This window comes from Odocoileus virginianus, chromosome 33 (genome assembly GCF_023699985.2).
Source record: "Odocoileus virginianus isolate 20LAN1187 ecotype Illinois chromosome 33, Ovbor_1.2, whole genome shotgun sequence".
NCBI classification, from domain to species: domain Eukaryota; kingdom Metazoa; phylum Chordata; class Mammalia; order Artiodactyla; family Cervidae; genus Odocoileus; species Odocoileus virginianus.
The window spans coordinates 3,804,053-3,816,300 of NC_069706.1; the positions used below are offsets into that span (position 1 = coordinate 3,804,053).

The 12,248-nt window shown below is 50.9% G+C and overlaps 1 protein-coding gene across 2 annotated transcripts in view; it reads left to right on the forward strand.

The window, feature by feature from the left end:
- Nucleotides 1-12,248, forward strand: part of UBN1 (ubinuclein 1) — a 32,695-nt gene that overhangs the window by 17,481 nt on the left and 2,966 nt on the right. The window contains exons 9-17 of one of the 2 annotated variants that reach the window (XM_020915364.2): nucleotides 1,066-1,195; nucleotides 1,373-1,494; nucleotides 1,635-1,763; nucleotides 1,948-2,091; nucleotides 7,257-7,307; nucleotides 7,403-7,445; nucleotides 8,552-9,775; nucleotides 10,909-11,152; nucleotides 11,410-11,499. In XM_020915364.2, coding sequence (XP_020771023.1) covers nucleotides 1,066-1,195; nucleotides 1,373-1,494; nucleotides 1,635-1,763; nucleotides 1,948-2,091; nucleotides 7,257-7,307; nucleotides 7,403-7,445; nucleotides 8,552-9,775; nucleotides 10,909-11,152; nucleotides 11,410-11,499 — 2,177 coding nt within the window. The remainder of the gene's footprint in view (nucleotides 1-1,065; nucleotides 1,196-1,372; nucleotides 1,495-1,634; nucleotides 1,764-1,947; nucleotides 2,092-7,256; nucleotides 7,308-7,402; nucleotides 7,446-8,551; nucleotides 9,776-10,908; nucleotides 11,153-11,409; nucleotides 11,500-12,248) is intronic. The other variant, XM_020915365.2, reaches the window with a different exon arrangement.

The window sequence follows — 12,248 nt, forward strand, 5'->3', positions numbered from 1 at the left end:
AGTCAGGGGCGGGGACATCAGATGTTTGTCTCTAGGAACTGCTAGACCATCCTAACCTGGGGCAGCAGACGTTGTTGGGACTCCATGTGTCTTCGTCACAGCATGCTGGGGAGGGTGTGGTGCCGCCTGTGAGGTGAGAGCAGAGAGCAGGCACCGCCTGCCCGTCTCTGAGGAGAGGGAGCGGCGGCTCAGTGCAGGCCTGGGCCCTGCCCTCGGGGAGCTCCTCGGTGAGCCTGGTCGTTCTCCTAGTCACACTTGTGTTCTGAGGCCAGTGCTCACCCTCCCACTCCCCGTCTCACACACATGAGCCTCTGGGACACCCTACTGTATGAATTGGATTAAAAAGCAAAAAAAGCCAAAACCCACACATACAAATCCAAGCCAGACTCTTTGTATCTGGCCCACCAGGTTTGCCAGTTTCTCTCCTGGTTGCATTGTGTACCAGAGGAAGCTGACTACGCAACCACTGAGGGTTTTGCATGTGTGAAACCAGTGGTCCAGACCAGGGAATATTCTAGCAAAGCACCTTGTCTGGCCAGGACAGAGGGAGATTGGCCGTTGGGGTCAGGGAGCACCTGAGGGTCTGCTCAGGTGAGGGGTCTGTGCCCAGGACTGTGCCAGGTTCAGAGAGCTCAAGGGCTGGAAGGCAGACTGCATTCTGCTCGCCTCAGTGGGGATGCTGCAGGCGTGAGGACTTCCTTGACCACGGAGTCAGGGACAGAACTTGGAACTATAGGGGAAAAAAACGGAAGCTCTGCTGGAAACTGTTTCCTGTCAATCCCAAGTAACTCGATTACTTCCCAGCTTGAAAGCATTTATGCTTTCTTTGTTTATGAAACTTAGAACTTCAGAGCTTATACTCTTGGAGACTCAGTTTTCTTGACACCTTTGACTCAGTCTTGTCTTTGACCTGAGAACCTTGGTGCACTCTGCCTAGCCACGTTCGTCGGGTTTGTTGTGCTGGCTGTTCCATGATGCTGTGTGACTGGCGAGATAAGGCTTGGTCCACTCTTGGCTCCTGCAGATGAGAGGTGCTGCGGTGGGTAACTCTGCTCTGTTCTTCAGCATAGAGGCGCAGACCCGGGAGCTGAGCAGCCAGACCCGTTCTGGAGTGTATGCCTACCTTGCTTCCTTCCTGCCCTGCAGCAAAGACACCTTGGTCAAGCGTGCACGAAAACTGCATCTGTGTGAGCAGGTGGGTGACCTTGCAGTGGAGCCCTGTGGCTTCGGGGCCCGGTGGGGAGGGTGACCGCATGCTCACAGGTGCCACAGCTGCTGCTGCACTGCCTCCGTGTGGTTGGTTATGCTTAGAGTGTGTCCTCAGTGTAAAAAGTGACGTGTAAACCAGACTCATGACTGGGCTTGCTCTTAGCAGGGTGGGCGTCTGAAGGAACCGCTCCAGAAACTTAAGGAAGCCATTGGCAGGGCCATGCCGGAGCAGATGGCCAAGTACCAGGACGAGTGCCAGGCCCACACACAAGCCAAGGTTGCCAAGTAAGTGTGTCCCCTCGCTGCCTTCAGCATCCTCATCTCTTCTGAGAAGTCGGGGGGGGGGGGGCGGAACGGGACGGTGGGCAGGAGGAAGGGGGTCTGTGGTGACCTTGGGGTCCCGCCTAATCCTTCCCACTCTCTAGGATGCTGGAAGAGGAGAAGGACAAGGAGCAGAGAGAACGGGTCTGTTCTGATGAGGAGGAAGATGAGGAGAAGGGGGGCCGGAGGATAATGGGACCCCGGAAGAAGTTCCAGTGGAGTGATGAAATCAGGTGTGCCCAAACTGGGACCTTGCCTCAGTGGAGGGTTTGTGGGGCCAGTGTCTGAGCGTGTTCCTGTGTTTCTAATGAAGGTTAGAATCTTTTTCTTTAATTAGGGCTGCTGAAAGCACATGATTGAAACCTTGAAGAAGCATTTGGGGTGGTTTAAAGGTTGTGACTTCTGCCCACTCTGCAGGGAGCTGCTCTGTCAGGTGGTGAAGATCAAACTGGAGAGCTTTGATGTGGAGAAGAGCAAGGCCCAGTCCTGGGAGGACTACGTGAAGGCGTTTCTGGATGCCGAGGTCAAACCTCTCTGGCCCAAAGGCTGGATGCAGGCCAGGTGAGGGCCCGTGGGCAGCCAGTGTAGTCAGTGTGACCTTAGGGTGGAGCATTTTTGTGGACCATGTGATTCTCCAGGCCAGAATATTGGAGTGGGTAGCCTTTCTCTTCTCCAGGGGATCTTCCCAACCCAGGGATCGAACCCAGGTCTCCCACATTACAGGTGGATTCTTGACCAGCTAAGCTTCAAGGGAAGCCCATTCTTGTGGTAAAGAGATGTTTTGAGTGATTCTTCTGTGCCAGGCCACCAGAGCCCCACCCTCAGAGTCACAGGCTAGTGGATTGGACTCTCATCTCACCTGAGAAACTAGGGGCTTCTCTGTCTCCCCGGGAAGAGGGAGTTATTTGTGGGATTTTGTCTTCGTCATTCTTTATCCCACTTCAGTTCTATGTCTGTATGCCCTTTTCTGCTGTGACATAATGGCGCCTACTGGAAGTTGGGAGGCAGGTGCATGTTGGGAACATTTTAATTTTCTGAACAGAATTCTTATTTGCAACTGGCAGGAGTTATTTGCAACTTATTTGCAACTTCTTAGAGCCAGTGCCAGACTTTTCTCACAGGCTACTTTGTGTTACATAGCTTTCCATGAATGGACTATATCTGCAATACACAGAGGAAGTTTCCTGTAACTAGTGTTCTTTAAAAAAAATTTGGGGGGAGAGGAGTGGTGAAGTATACTTAATGTAAACTTTAGCATCTTTCAGGGCACAGTTCAGTGGTGTTAAATACACCAACTCCGCATTTCCCCTCCCCACAGACCGGGAGGCCACCATTCTACTGTCTGGTTTTGACTACTTTAATGTACCTCATATAAGTGGACTCATACAAAGTGTTGGTCTTTGTGTCTGGCTTACTCCACTCAGCATAATGTCCTCAAGGTTCATCAACTGTAGCATGTGTCAGAACTTGTTCCTTTTTAAAGCTGAATAATATTCTCCTGTATATATACATTTTGCTTATCCATTCATCTATCGATGGTACTTGGTGTTGCTTCCACATTTGAGCTATTGTGAATAATGCTGCTGTGAACATGGACATAGAAGCATCTCTGTGAGACCCTGCTTTCAATTCTTTTACATGTACACCTAGAACTGGAATTGCTGGATCATATGATGATGTGTTTAATTTTTGAGGCACCACCATAATGTTTTTCATAGTAGCTGTTATCTTTTTACATTCCCACCAGCAGTGCACAAGGTTCCAATTTCTCCACATCCCCACCAACATTTGTTGTTTTCTCTTTTTTTGGTAGCCATCATCCTGATGGATATGAGGTGGTGCCCCATCGTTCACTTTGATAGTGGTTAGTGATATTGAGCATTTTTTCATGTGCTAACTGTACATTTGTGTATCTTCTTTGGAGATGTTTATTCAAGTCTTTTGCCCATTTTTAAGTTGCTGTGCTTTTTTGTTAAGTTTTCAGAGTTCACTGTGTGTTCTGGATATTAATCCCTTATCAGATAGATGATTTCCCAATACTTCTCTGCTCTCTGGGTTGCCTTTTTACTCTGTGGATAGTGTCTTTCAACCTAGATGAAATGGACAAGTTTCTAGAAACACAAAAGTTACCAAGGCTAAATCAGAAAAAAATAGGAAGTCTAAATAGGCCTATAATTGTTTATTGTTTATTCTCTATTTTCCTTATTTCTTCTCTAATCTTTATTATTAATATATCCTTCATTCTGCTGGGTTTAGGTTTAGTTCTTCTTTTTTCTGTTCCTTATAAAATTGGGTTGTTGATTCAAGACCTTCCTTGTTTCTTCATGTAAGCAGTTATACCTAAGAATTCTCTCTCTCAGCACCACTTTTCACTGTGTCCTGTAGGTTTTGGTATGTTGTGTTTTCATTTTCATTTGTTTTTTTAAGTATTTTCTAATTGTCTTTGTGATTTCTTCTTTGATCCATTGATCATTTAAAAGTATGTTGTTAAAAGTTGTTTTGTCTAATGTATCTGTCTTTTTTTCTTACAATTTTGTTTTCCAGTTTTCCTTTTGTTACTGATTTCTAACTTCATTCCCATTGTGATCAGAGAAAACACTTTGTTTGATATCTGTCTTTTAAAATCTACTGAGAGTTCATTTGTGGCCTAACATGATCTGTTCTAGAAAATGTCCTATGTGCACTTGAGAAAGTGTGTTGTTGTTGTTGGGTAGAATGTTTTTGTGTCTCTCTGTTATATCTAATTGGTTTATTGTGTAAAGTCCTCTGTTGCTTTATCCTCTATCTGATTATTCTATCCACTTTTGTGAGGGGGTATTGAAATCTCCAGCTTTTATTGTAAAACTGTTTATTTCTCTCTTCAATTCCATCAGTTTTTGCTTCAGGTTTGTCAGGTGCATGAATGTTTATAATTGTTATATCTTCTTGCTGTGTTGAACCTTTTATTAATATATAATAGTTTGCTGTATCTTTGTAACCTTCTCGAGTGAAAGTCTGTTTTGTCTGATGTTAATACAGCTGCCTCTGCTCTCTTGGTGATTTTTGCGTGGAGTACCTTTTTCAGTCCTTTTGTTTTCAATCTGTTCTTGTCTTTGGCTCTTGTAGCTTGCCTGGAAATCCCACGTACACAGGAGCTGGTGGGCTATAGTCCATGGGGTCGCACCAAGTCGGACACAATTGAGCACAGCGCCGCAGCGGCAACAGACAGCATGTAGTTAGATCAGATCATGTTTTTTACTTATTCTACCAGTCTCTGTCTTTTGATTAGAGTGTTGAATTGTTATTCTTTAAAGTAGTTACTAATACTTCTGTAAGTTGATTAACATATACAAACTCTGCCCCCATACAGCTCTGCTGCTGTCACAGAAGTACATTTTTATACATTGTGTGCCCCAAAACATTAATAGTTTTTAAAATGCCTCTTAAACTATGCAAAAAATAAGATTTAGAGTTACCAACCAAAGTCATAATAATATTTACTAGCTTTTAAATTAGTATTAGTCTCTTAAATCATACTTTAAAAAGTATGATTACAAACCATTGTTATAATGACACTGTCTTCTGTAGTGGTCTTTGTATATTCACCTTTCTGAGATCTTTATTTGTGCATGTAACTTTGAAGTGCTGTTTTTTCATTTCATCTTCAGGATCCATGAGCATTTTTTACAGGATAGGTTTTTTGATCATGAACACCTTCAACTTTTATCTTATCTGGGGATATCCTCTATTCTTCGATTGAAGTATAGTTGATTTACATCTACCCCACTCTTGAAGGTCAGTTTTGTCAGATATAGGGTTCTTACTTGACACTGTTTTTACTTCAGACTTTGAGTGTATCAGCCCACTGTCTTCTGGCCTCCAAAGTTTCTGATGAGAAATCTGCTGATAATTTTGTTGAGGATCCCTCATGTGTGATGGTTCAGTAGTCTCTGGATGCTTTCAGTATTCTGTCTTTGTCTCTGACTCTTGAAAGTTTGATTATCATGTGTTTTGGTGTGGGTCTCTCAGTTTCATCTTTATGTGGAGTTCTTTGCACTTCTTGGATATTTATATTCATACATTTACGCTTGCATTGCTTGCTTTCACATTTGAAAAGTTTCAGCCTTTGTTTGTTCACTCTTCTCTGGGCCTCTTTTTCTGTCCTCCGGGGATGGGCATGCTCTGAGGTTGTGTGTGCGCTTGATGGTGTCCCATGGGTCCTGCAGACTTGGATTACTTTTCTTCAGTCTTTCCTTTCTGCTCCTCAGTCTCCATCATCTTCATTGTCCTGTTTCAGGTTCTTTGTTTTTTTCTGCCTGCTCAAATCTGCCTTTGAATCTCTCTGCTGAAATTTTCATTTCAGTTACTGTCCTTTTCAGTTCTAGAATTCCTTTTTGTTTTCTTTTCAGGTTTCTTATCTCTTTATTGATATTTTTTCACATAATTTTCTTTCTCCACATCTTCCTGTAGTTCTTTGTCCACGTTTAGGACAGTTGTTTTTGTCTGGTGTATCTGCCATTTGGTCTTTTCTCAGAGACAGTTTCTGTTGATTTGTTTTTTCCTTTGAACGGGCCATATTTCCTGTTTCTTTATGTACCTTGTGTTTTTATTGTTCTTGTTGTTGAACAGCAGACGTTTGAATCTAATAATGTGATAACTCCAAAAATCAGATTCTCCCCTTTGGCTGGAGTTTGCTGGTTTTGTGTTTTGTTTTTAGTATAGGCTGTCTCTATGTCAAGGGTCAGCCTGAGGTGTGAACCTAACATGATATTCTTACATCTTTTCCAAGCTTTTCCCTAGGCACACGCAGTCATTTTCTAATTTCTCCCACTTTTTTTTTTTTTTTTTAATGCTCTAGTCTTTAACGTCTGACTTCCAAAAGGGGGGAAAAATGATAAAAAAAGAAGAGGTTAAAGGGGGTCCTGGCCCTTTAAATCCCCTGGCAGTTGCTTCAGCCAGTAGTGCAACAGCAATGGGCTGCCGCCCTGTGTCTGCACCTCCCACCCCCATGATCAGAAGCAACGATTGGCCATCAGAGCCCAGGTCCCTGGTCTTTGGACACAAGGTCCTTTTTCCCACGCTGGTTCCCACAAGCTGTGTGCAAGCTGCTCCAGGAACGCCTGCATCTTCGGGCCACCGGGTGGGGGGTGGGTGGCTGCTCCTGTGCTGAGCGCCAAGATGAACCTCAGCTTACTCGTCTGAGTCCTCCCCTGGAAGCTGCAAGCTTGAACAGCCTCTGAAGTTACAGAGTAGTTCCATCAGATGGGTTCAGCTAGTGTAGTATAGTAGTTGTCCAGGTGGGAGATCACACCTGGTGCTTCCTGCTCGGCATGTGCTCAGGAGTGTTCTTGGTCGAGCAGGCCTTCTCTTAGAGTCCCTTCAGGTGGAACTCCTCTTCTCACTGTAGATTGGACTCCCAACGGTGTGTAGGAAAGGGCATAAAGAAAATTCTCTTGAGCTTCTCTGGGAAAGCTGTGCCTTTGAAGGGGGATGAGAAGAGATGGTGAGGAGAGTGCTCCTGCCGTTAGGGGAGGAATCACTCTGAGAGGCCTGGGGGCAGAGTCATCACCTTTTGGGGGGAATCCCAGCTCCGTGGCTTTCGGGTGGCCAGGCAGCTACGTAAGCCCCCCTCAGCGGCCCCTGGCATTAATGGGTGACAGTCCCTGCATACCAAGGAGGTGGGGAGGCTCGGGGAGCAGACTGCTTTCAGGGGCTCGTGAGGACTTCCCCGTGTCTTTCTGTTGCAGGACTCTGTTTAAGGAGAGCAGACGAGGCCATGGGCACCTGACGTCAGTTCTGTGAGTGTCTCAGTGTTCTCACTTGTCAGGACTACTGGCATTTCTATCTCTGAGGATCTCCTCTCAACCTTTCCTGTGTTCACTCCTTTGCACAGGGCCAAGAAGAAAGTAATGGCCTCTTCCAAAATGAAGGTGAAGGTGAGTCAGCCTGCCCGGTCATGTGCCACCTGCTCTTAGCTCTCTGCAGCCATGCTCCTGGCAGCTCATGGAGCTTTGCTGATCTGGGGACAGCTGTTCGGGATGAGGTTGTACCAGGAGGCAGCCTGGCCCACAGGAAGGGCCTGGGGTCTGCAGGACAGAGACCTGACCTGGGCCATTAGTGCCCTCCAGCCCCAGGTCTAGGAAGCAGCACCTACCTGGCCAGTTCCTGGGGTTGTTGTAGAGTTAAATGAGGTCTTCCTGGTAGCCCTCTGAGAATCAATGAGCCCTCGAAAATGGGAAGTGTCATGGGTGAATTGTCCTTGCATTGTACGGAAGAGCGCCCCCGAGCCAAGTGCAGGTGAGCCTGGATTGGCATCAGGCAGGCAGGAGGCTGTGTCCAGTGACTGACAGACACGGAGGGGAGTGCGATGGCTAGAGACTGGAGACTGTGAAATGACTTTGATGTTGCAGAGCTCTCTCGATGTAGTAAAATTGCTGCTTCACCAAAATTTTTGCCAATTCCTGAGGCTCTGTGGCACCCCTAACTGTCCCTAAGCAGCCTGAGGAAGCAGCATGCAGATCAGTTATTCCCAAGTGTCTTTTGATCTCCTCTGATGTCCCTAAGACTCACTGCACCAGGTGCTGGGGAGGCGGGAGTGACAGGACAGACTCTGAGCCCAGAGGGGGGTTAGGTGCTGGAGAAACCAAGGACGGGGAGAAAGCGAAAGCAGTCCCCTTTCATCCTGATTGCGGCTGGGAGCTAAGGAGGGGTGAGAGCCGGAAGGGAGCACATCTTGTTGTTCAATTTGTACAGTTTTTCAGAAACAGAACGCAGTTCCCTTGTGTGTGTTGCAGTGGCAGCATGCCTGGGTCAGCCCAGCCCCGCCCAGCCATGGCCAGAGGGTGGCAGAGGGTGGTGGGGTCGCAGCCTTTCCGAGTCCATGCAGGCCTGCCTCCTGTGCCTTTCCGCCCTGGATCGCCTTTCGCGATCACACTGGAAGGCCCACTGTCTTTCTGGTTTTCTCACACTTGAGTCCCTATATCAGGGCCAGGGTTGGCATCTTTGGACATTTGTAAACGCGAGCCTTTCTGCTTGCCTTTAGGAGTCATCTGCTAAGCCAGATAAGAAGGTGTCCATCTCATCAGGCCAGATGGGCAGCCCCCTGGCTTTGCCTCCAGAGCACCTGGGAGGAGGCCTGGGCCTGGGGGCCGCAAACCGGGAGCTCTCATCCCAGGCATCTGGCAGCCTTGCTCATCCTGCTCCTATCAACCTGGAGGACTCTTTGGATGGAGACTTGGTCCATAATTCCGCCTCCTCGTTGGAGGCAATGTCCAAGGAACTGGCTGTATTGAACAGCAGGGCTGGTGGGAGCTCAGAGTTCCCACTGCCCGCACCCGTGAAAGTGCCTGCAGAGAAGGTCGCGGGTGTTCTGTGTCCAGAAGAAAAAAGGAACTTTCCAAAGCCCAGCCCTTCTTCTGCCCCGCCACCCTCTAGCTCTCTGCAGTCACCCCTCAATTTCCTGGCTGAACAGGCTCTGGCCCTGGGGCAGTCCTCTCAGGAGAAAAAAGCAGAGTGTTCCGGCTACAAAGAGCTGTCCTGTCAGGCTGCTCTCGGCAAGGGCCCGCCGGAAGGGCAGCAGCTGAAAGCCAAGCACCACGGCTTGCCGCGGACGTCTCACGCTCCCCCGGCAGGCACCACCATGCCCAGCTCCCAGGTCAAGGTCTTTCATGCCGGCTCGCAGCCGCAGAAGAGCTTCACCCCTCCAGCTCCATTCGTCAGTAAGCTTCAGGGCCCGAAGCCTGGCTCCCCTCAGTGTCACCGATCCCTCCTGCAGCTTGTCAAGACAGCGACCAAAAGCCAGAGCTTCCATGCTTCCACGCCAGCCTCCTCAGGGGGCACACCAGCCTCCAGCAGCAGCTCTCATAAGACCCCAGCTTCATGCTCTGCTGCCGTGAGCCACCCAGCAAAACCACACTCAGCCAGCTCTTCAGGGCCCGCCTACAAGACCAGTCCCTTCCTGGGCTCTGCCTCCAAACATGGGGTGTCGTCTGGCAGCCCCTCGTCTGGAGGAACACCGGTCCAGAGCCCTGCTTCTGGGAACCTGCTCCCCGCGGCTCAGCCTCCCTCCACAGGACAGTCTGCCGGCAGACCCATCCCTGGCCCTGCAGTGAAAAAGCCGCCTGTACCCCAGAAGTTGACCCTGGTGGCCCCTCCTGGTGGTCCCAATGGAGATTCTAGTGGGGGAACCCAGGGCGTGGCCAAGTTACTGACCTCCTCCCTGAAGCCCAGCGCGGTGAGCAGCGTGACATCGTCTACCTCCCTGCCAGTGAGTGTCCTGCTGCAGTCCACCGCCCTCATGGGCCTTGTGGGCAGGGCCGCTGGCCTCGCCCTGGTCTGAGAGTGAGAGCTGATGCTCACGGTCAGGTAGGAACAGTGAGCCCGCCAGTTGGAAGGAGGACCGGGCTTCCTGTTTTCAGGCCTTTACTTTTCTGGTGGCCAGACTCCCAGGAAAGCCTGAAAAGTCTCCTGGGGAGGACGAGCAGGGCAGGACTGGGCAGCTCTGCGTCTGGAGGCTGTGGATCCGGATGGCCAGAGGGTGTCCGGAAACACCCTGCACAGCCTCCTGCCCGTCATCTCTCCAAGCGAGCACGTGAAACTAGTCCTGCCCTCAGGTGGTCAGTTATAGGGATGTCGTGACCAGGAAGACTGGTACTTCTCAGGGTGATTCTGTTGGGTTTGAGGAGACTGTGCATGTGAGACAAAGGCGCCATGACCCAGCCCCTGGCTGCTGAGGCTCGCCTCGCGTGATTCATTACAGGAGGTTTGGATGAGGGTTGGGGAATGAGAGCTTATTTTTTCTTCCTTTTTTCCCATATATAAGTGTGGTTGCAAAGAGCAAACCTATAGAAAGGTGTGTTTAGCAAAGCTTCACTCGCCTCTGCCTGCCTCCTCTAGCCCTTTTAACTGCGTTCCTTAGTTTCTAGGTTTTTTCTGTTTGTAAAAACCAAGGGGAAATGCGTGTGTGTGTGTGTGTGTGTGTGTGTGTGTGTGGTGGAGGTAAGTATACACGTGTTGCTATATCCCTGTATTGGTGGGTGTGTTCCTTAGTTTCTAGGTTTTTTCTGTTTCTTTGTAAAAACCAAAGGGAAATGCGTGTGTGTGTGTGTGTGTGGTGGAGGTAAGTATACACGTGTTGCTATATCCCTGTAGTGGTGGGTGTCCATGTCTGATGCGCTCTCCTTCCTTCCTTGCACAGAGGAGGCATAGTACCTGCTTTGTAAAGTGAGCGCTGCTCGGGGAGCCCTTCTCTGCTGGTTCTCACGGTGGTCCTCCTCCCTCGGGGCTGCTGCTGAGGGGCAGCTGGCGTGCACGTACCCCTCTGCAACCCACCCCCGGTGCAGTGCCAGCTTTGGTTTGTGAGTGGGCTGGACCTCTGACCCCTCTCTGCTTCCTCCCCAGAAAGGAGCGAGTGGGGCTGTGCTGTTGACTGGCTCCTCACCCTTGAACCTGCTGTCTTCATCCTATAAGGCTGGCAGTCCCAAACTCCCTGGGGCCTTGAACTCGAGCCCCTTGGGGATTATCTCCCAGCTCCCCCTCCACGTGATCTCCTTCAGTGCTGACTCCTCTGCTAAAGCGGGGGTCTCCAAGGATGCCATCGTCACCGGCCCTGCCCCTGGGACATTCCACCACAGCCTCGGCCACAGTAAGTGCCTCCCTCCTTCCTTGTACCGGAGCACAGGAGGGGCCCCTGGCCTCCATGACCAATGGGCTCTGCTCTCACGTGCTGTGTGCCCGTGTGTGTCTGGTGTGTGACCGTGGCAGCCTCCCTGGCAGTGTGCTGACCCCCCAGCCTGGGCTCTGCACCCGGGACCAGGGCAGTCGGCCGTCTGGGGCCCTGGAGCCCCAGGCTGCTCCCCGTCAGTGTGCGTTTTGTCCCCTCCCCCTCTCGTCTCCTCTCAGGTCTCCTGGCCGGCGTGCACTCCAGCCCGCCGCGTGCAGCGCCTCTCCCGCACACTGCCGTGTCTGCCCACCTCCCGCAGAGCCTGCCAGGTAATTTCCAGGTGGTCCGAGTGCTGCGTGCACTGCGGCCGCTCCCCCCATCAGATGCCTTCTCTGCTGCCAAGGACGGCGTCTCCCCCTGTTGTCACTGTGTTGTCTCGGTTTGTCCTCGGAGGCTCAGGCGTCTCTGTGGTGCTTGGCGCGAGGGATGCAGTCGCCCCCTCACTGACACCAGCCTTGCCCTGTGTGATCGCAGAGGCGGGCGCGGTGGCCTGAGTGCTCGGCTCAGGACCTCCTTGCCCTCAGCTCCGTGTTTCCTCTTCAGTGTGACCGAGACTGGAAGGGTGATGGTGCTGACTCCCAGGGTGGGCCGGGGCACTGCAGGCCTTTGGGGTCACACTGCCACCCCTTCCAGGTGGGACCAGCTAACAGAGGACTCGACCTCAGTGTGAGTGAAAGGGGGAGTCGGGTGGCAGTGGCAGGTGACAGTGGCAGGGCTTCAGGAGGGACCCTAACCCCTCACGGAGCATGTGTCCAGGAGAGGAGCGGCGTGCGCTTCAGTCCGGGGGTGATGCGGGGGCTTGGGAGCACGACAGGACTGGGCAGCATCCTCCTTCCCTGGCGTCTGCTCTGCACACAGCAGTGGCTGCAGAAGGGGCCAGCCTGTAAGCCCTGGTTCACAGCATGGGAGAGGGCACAGGTGCCCCGAGCCAGCACGTGCCCAGTGGGGGGGCCGCCTGGCCCCGTCCCGGGACCTTGGCTCTCGGGTGCACATAGTGCAGGGCCGGCTGCTCTTCCTG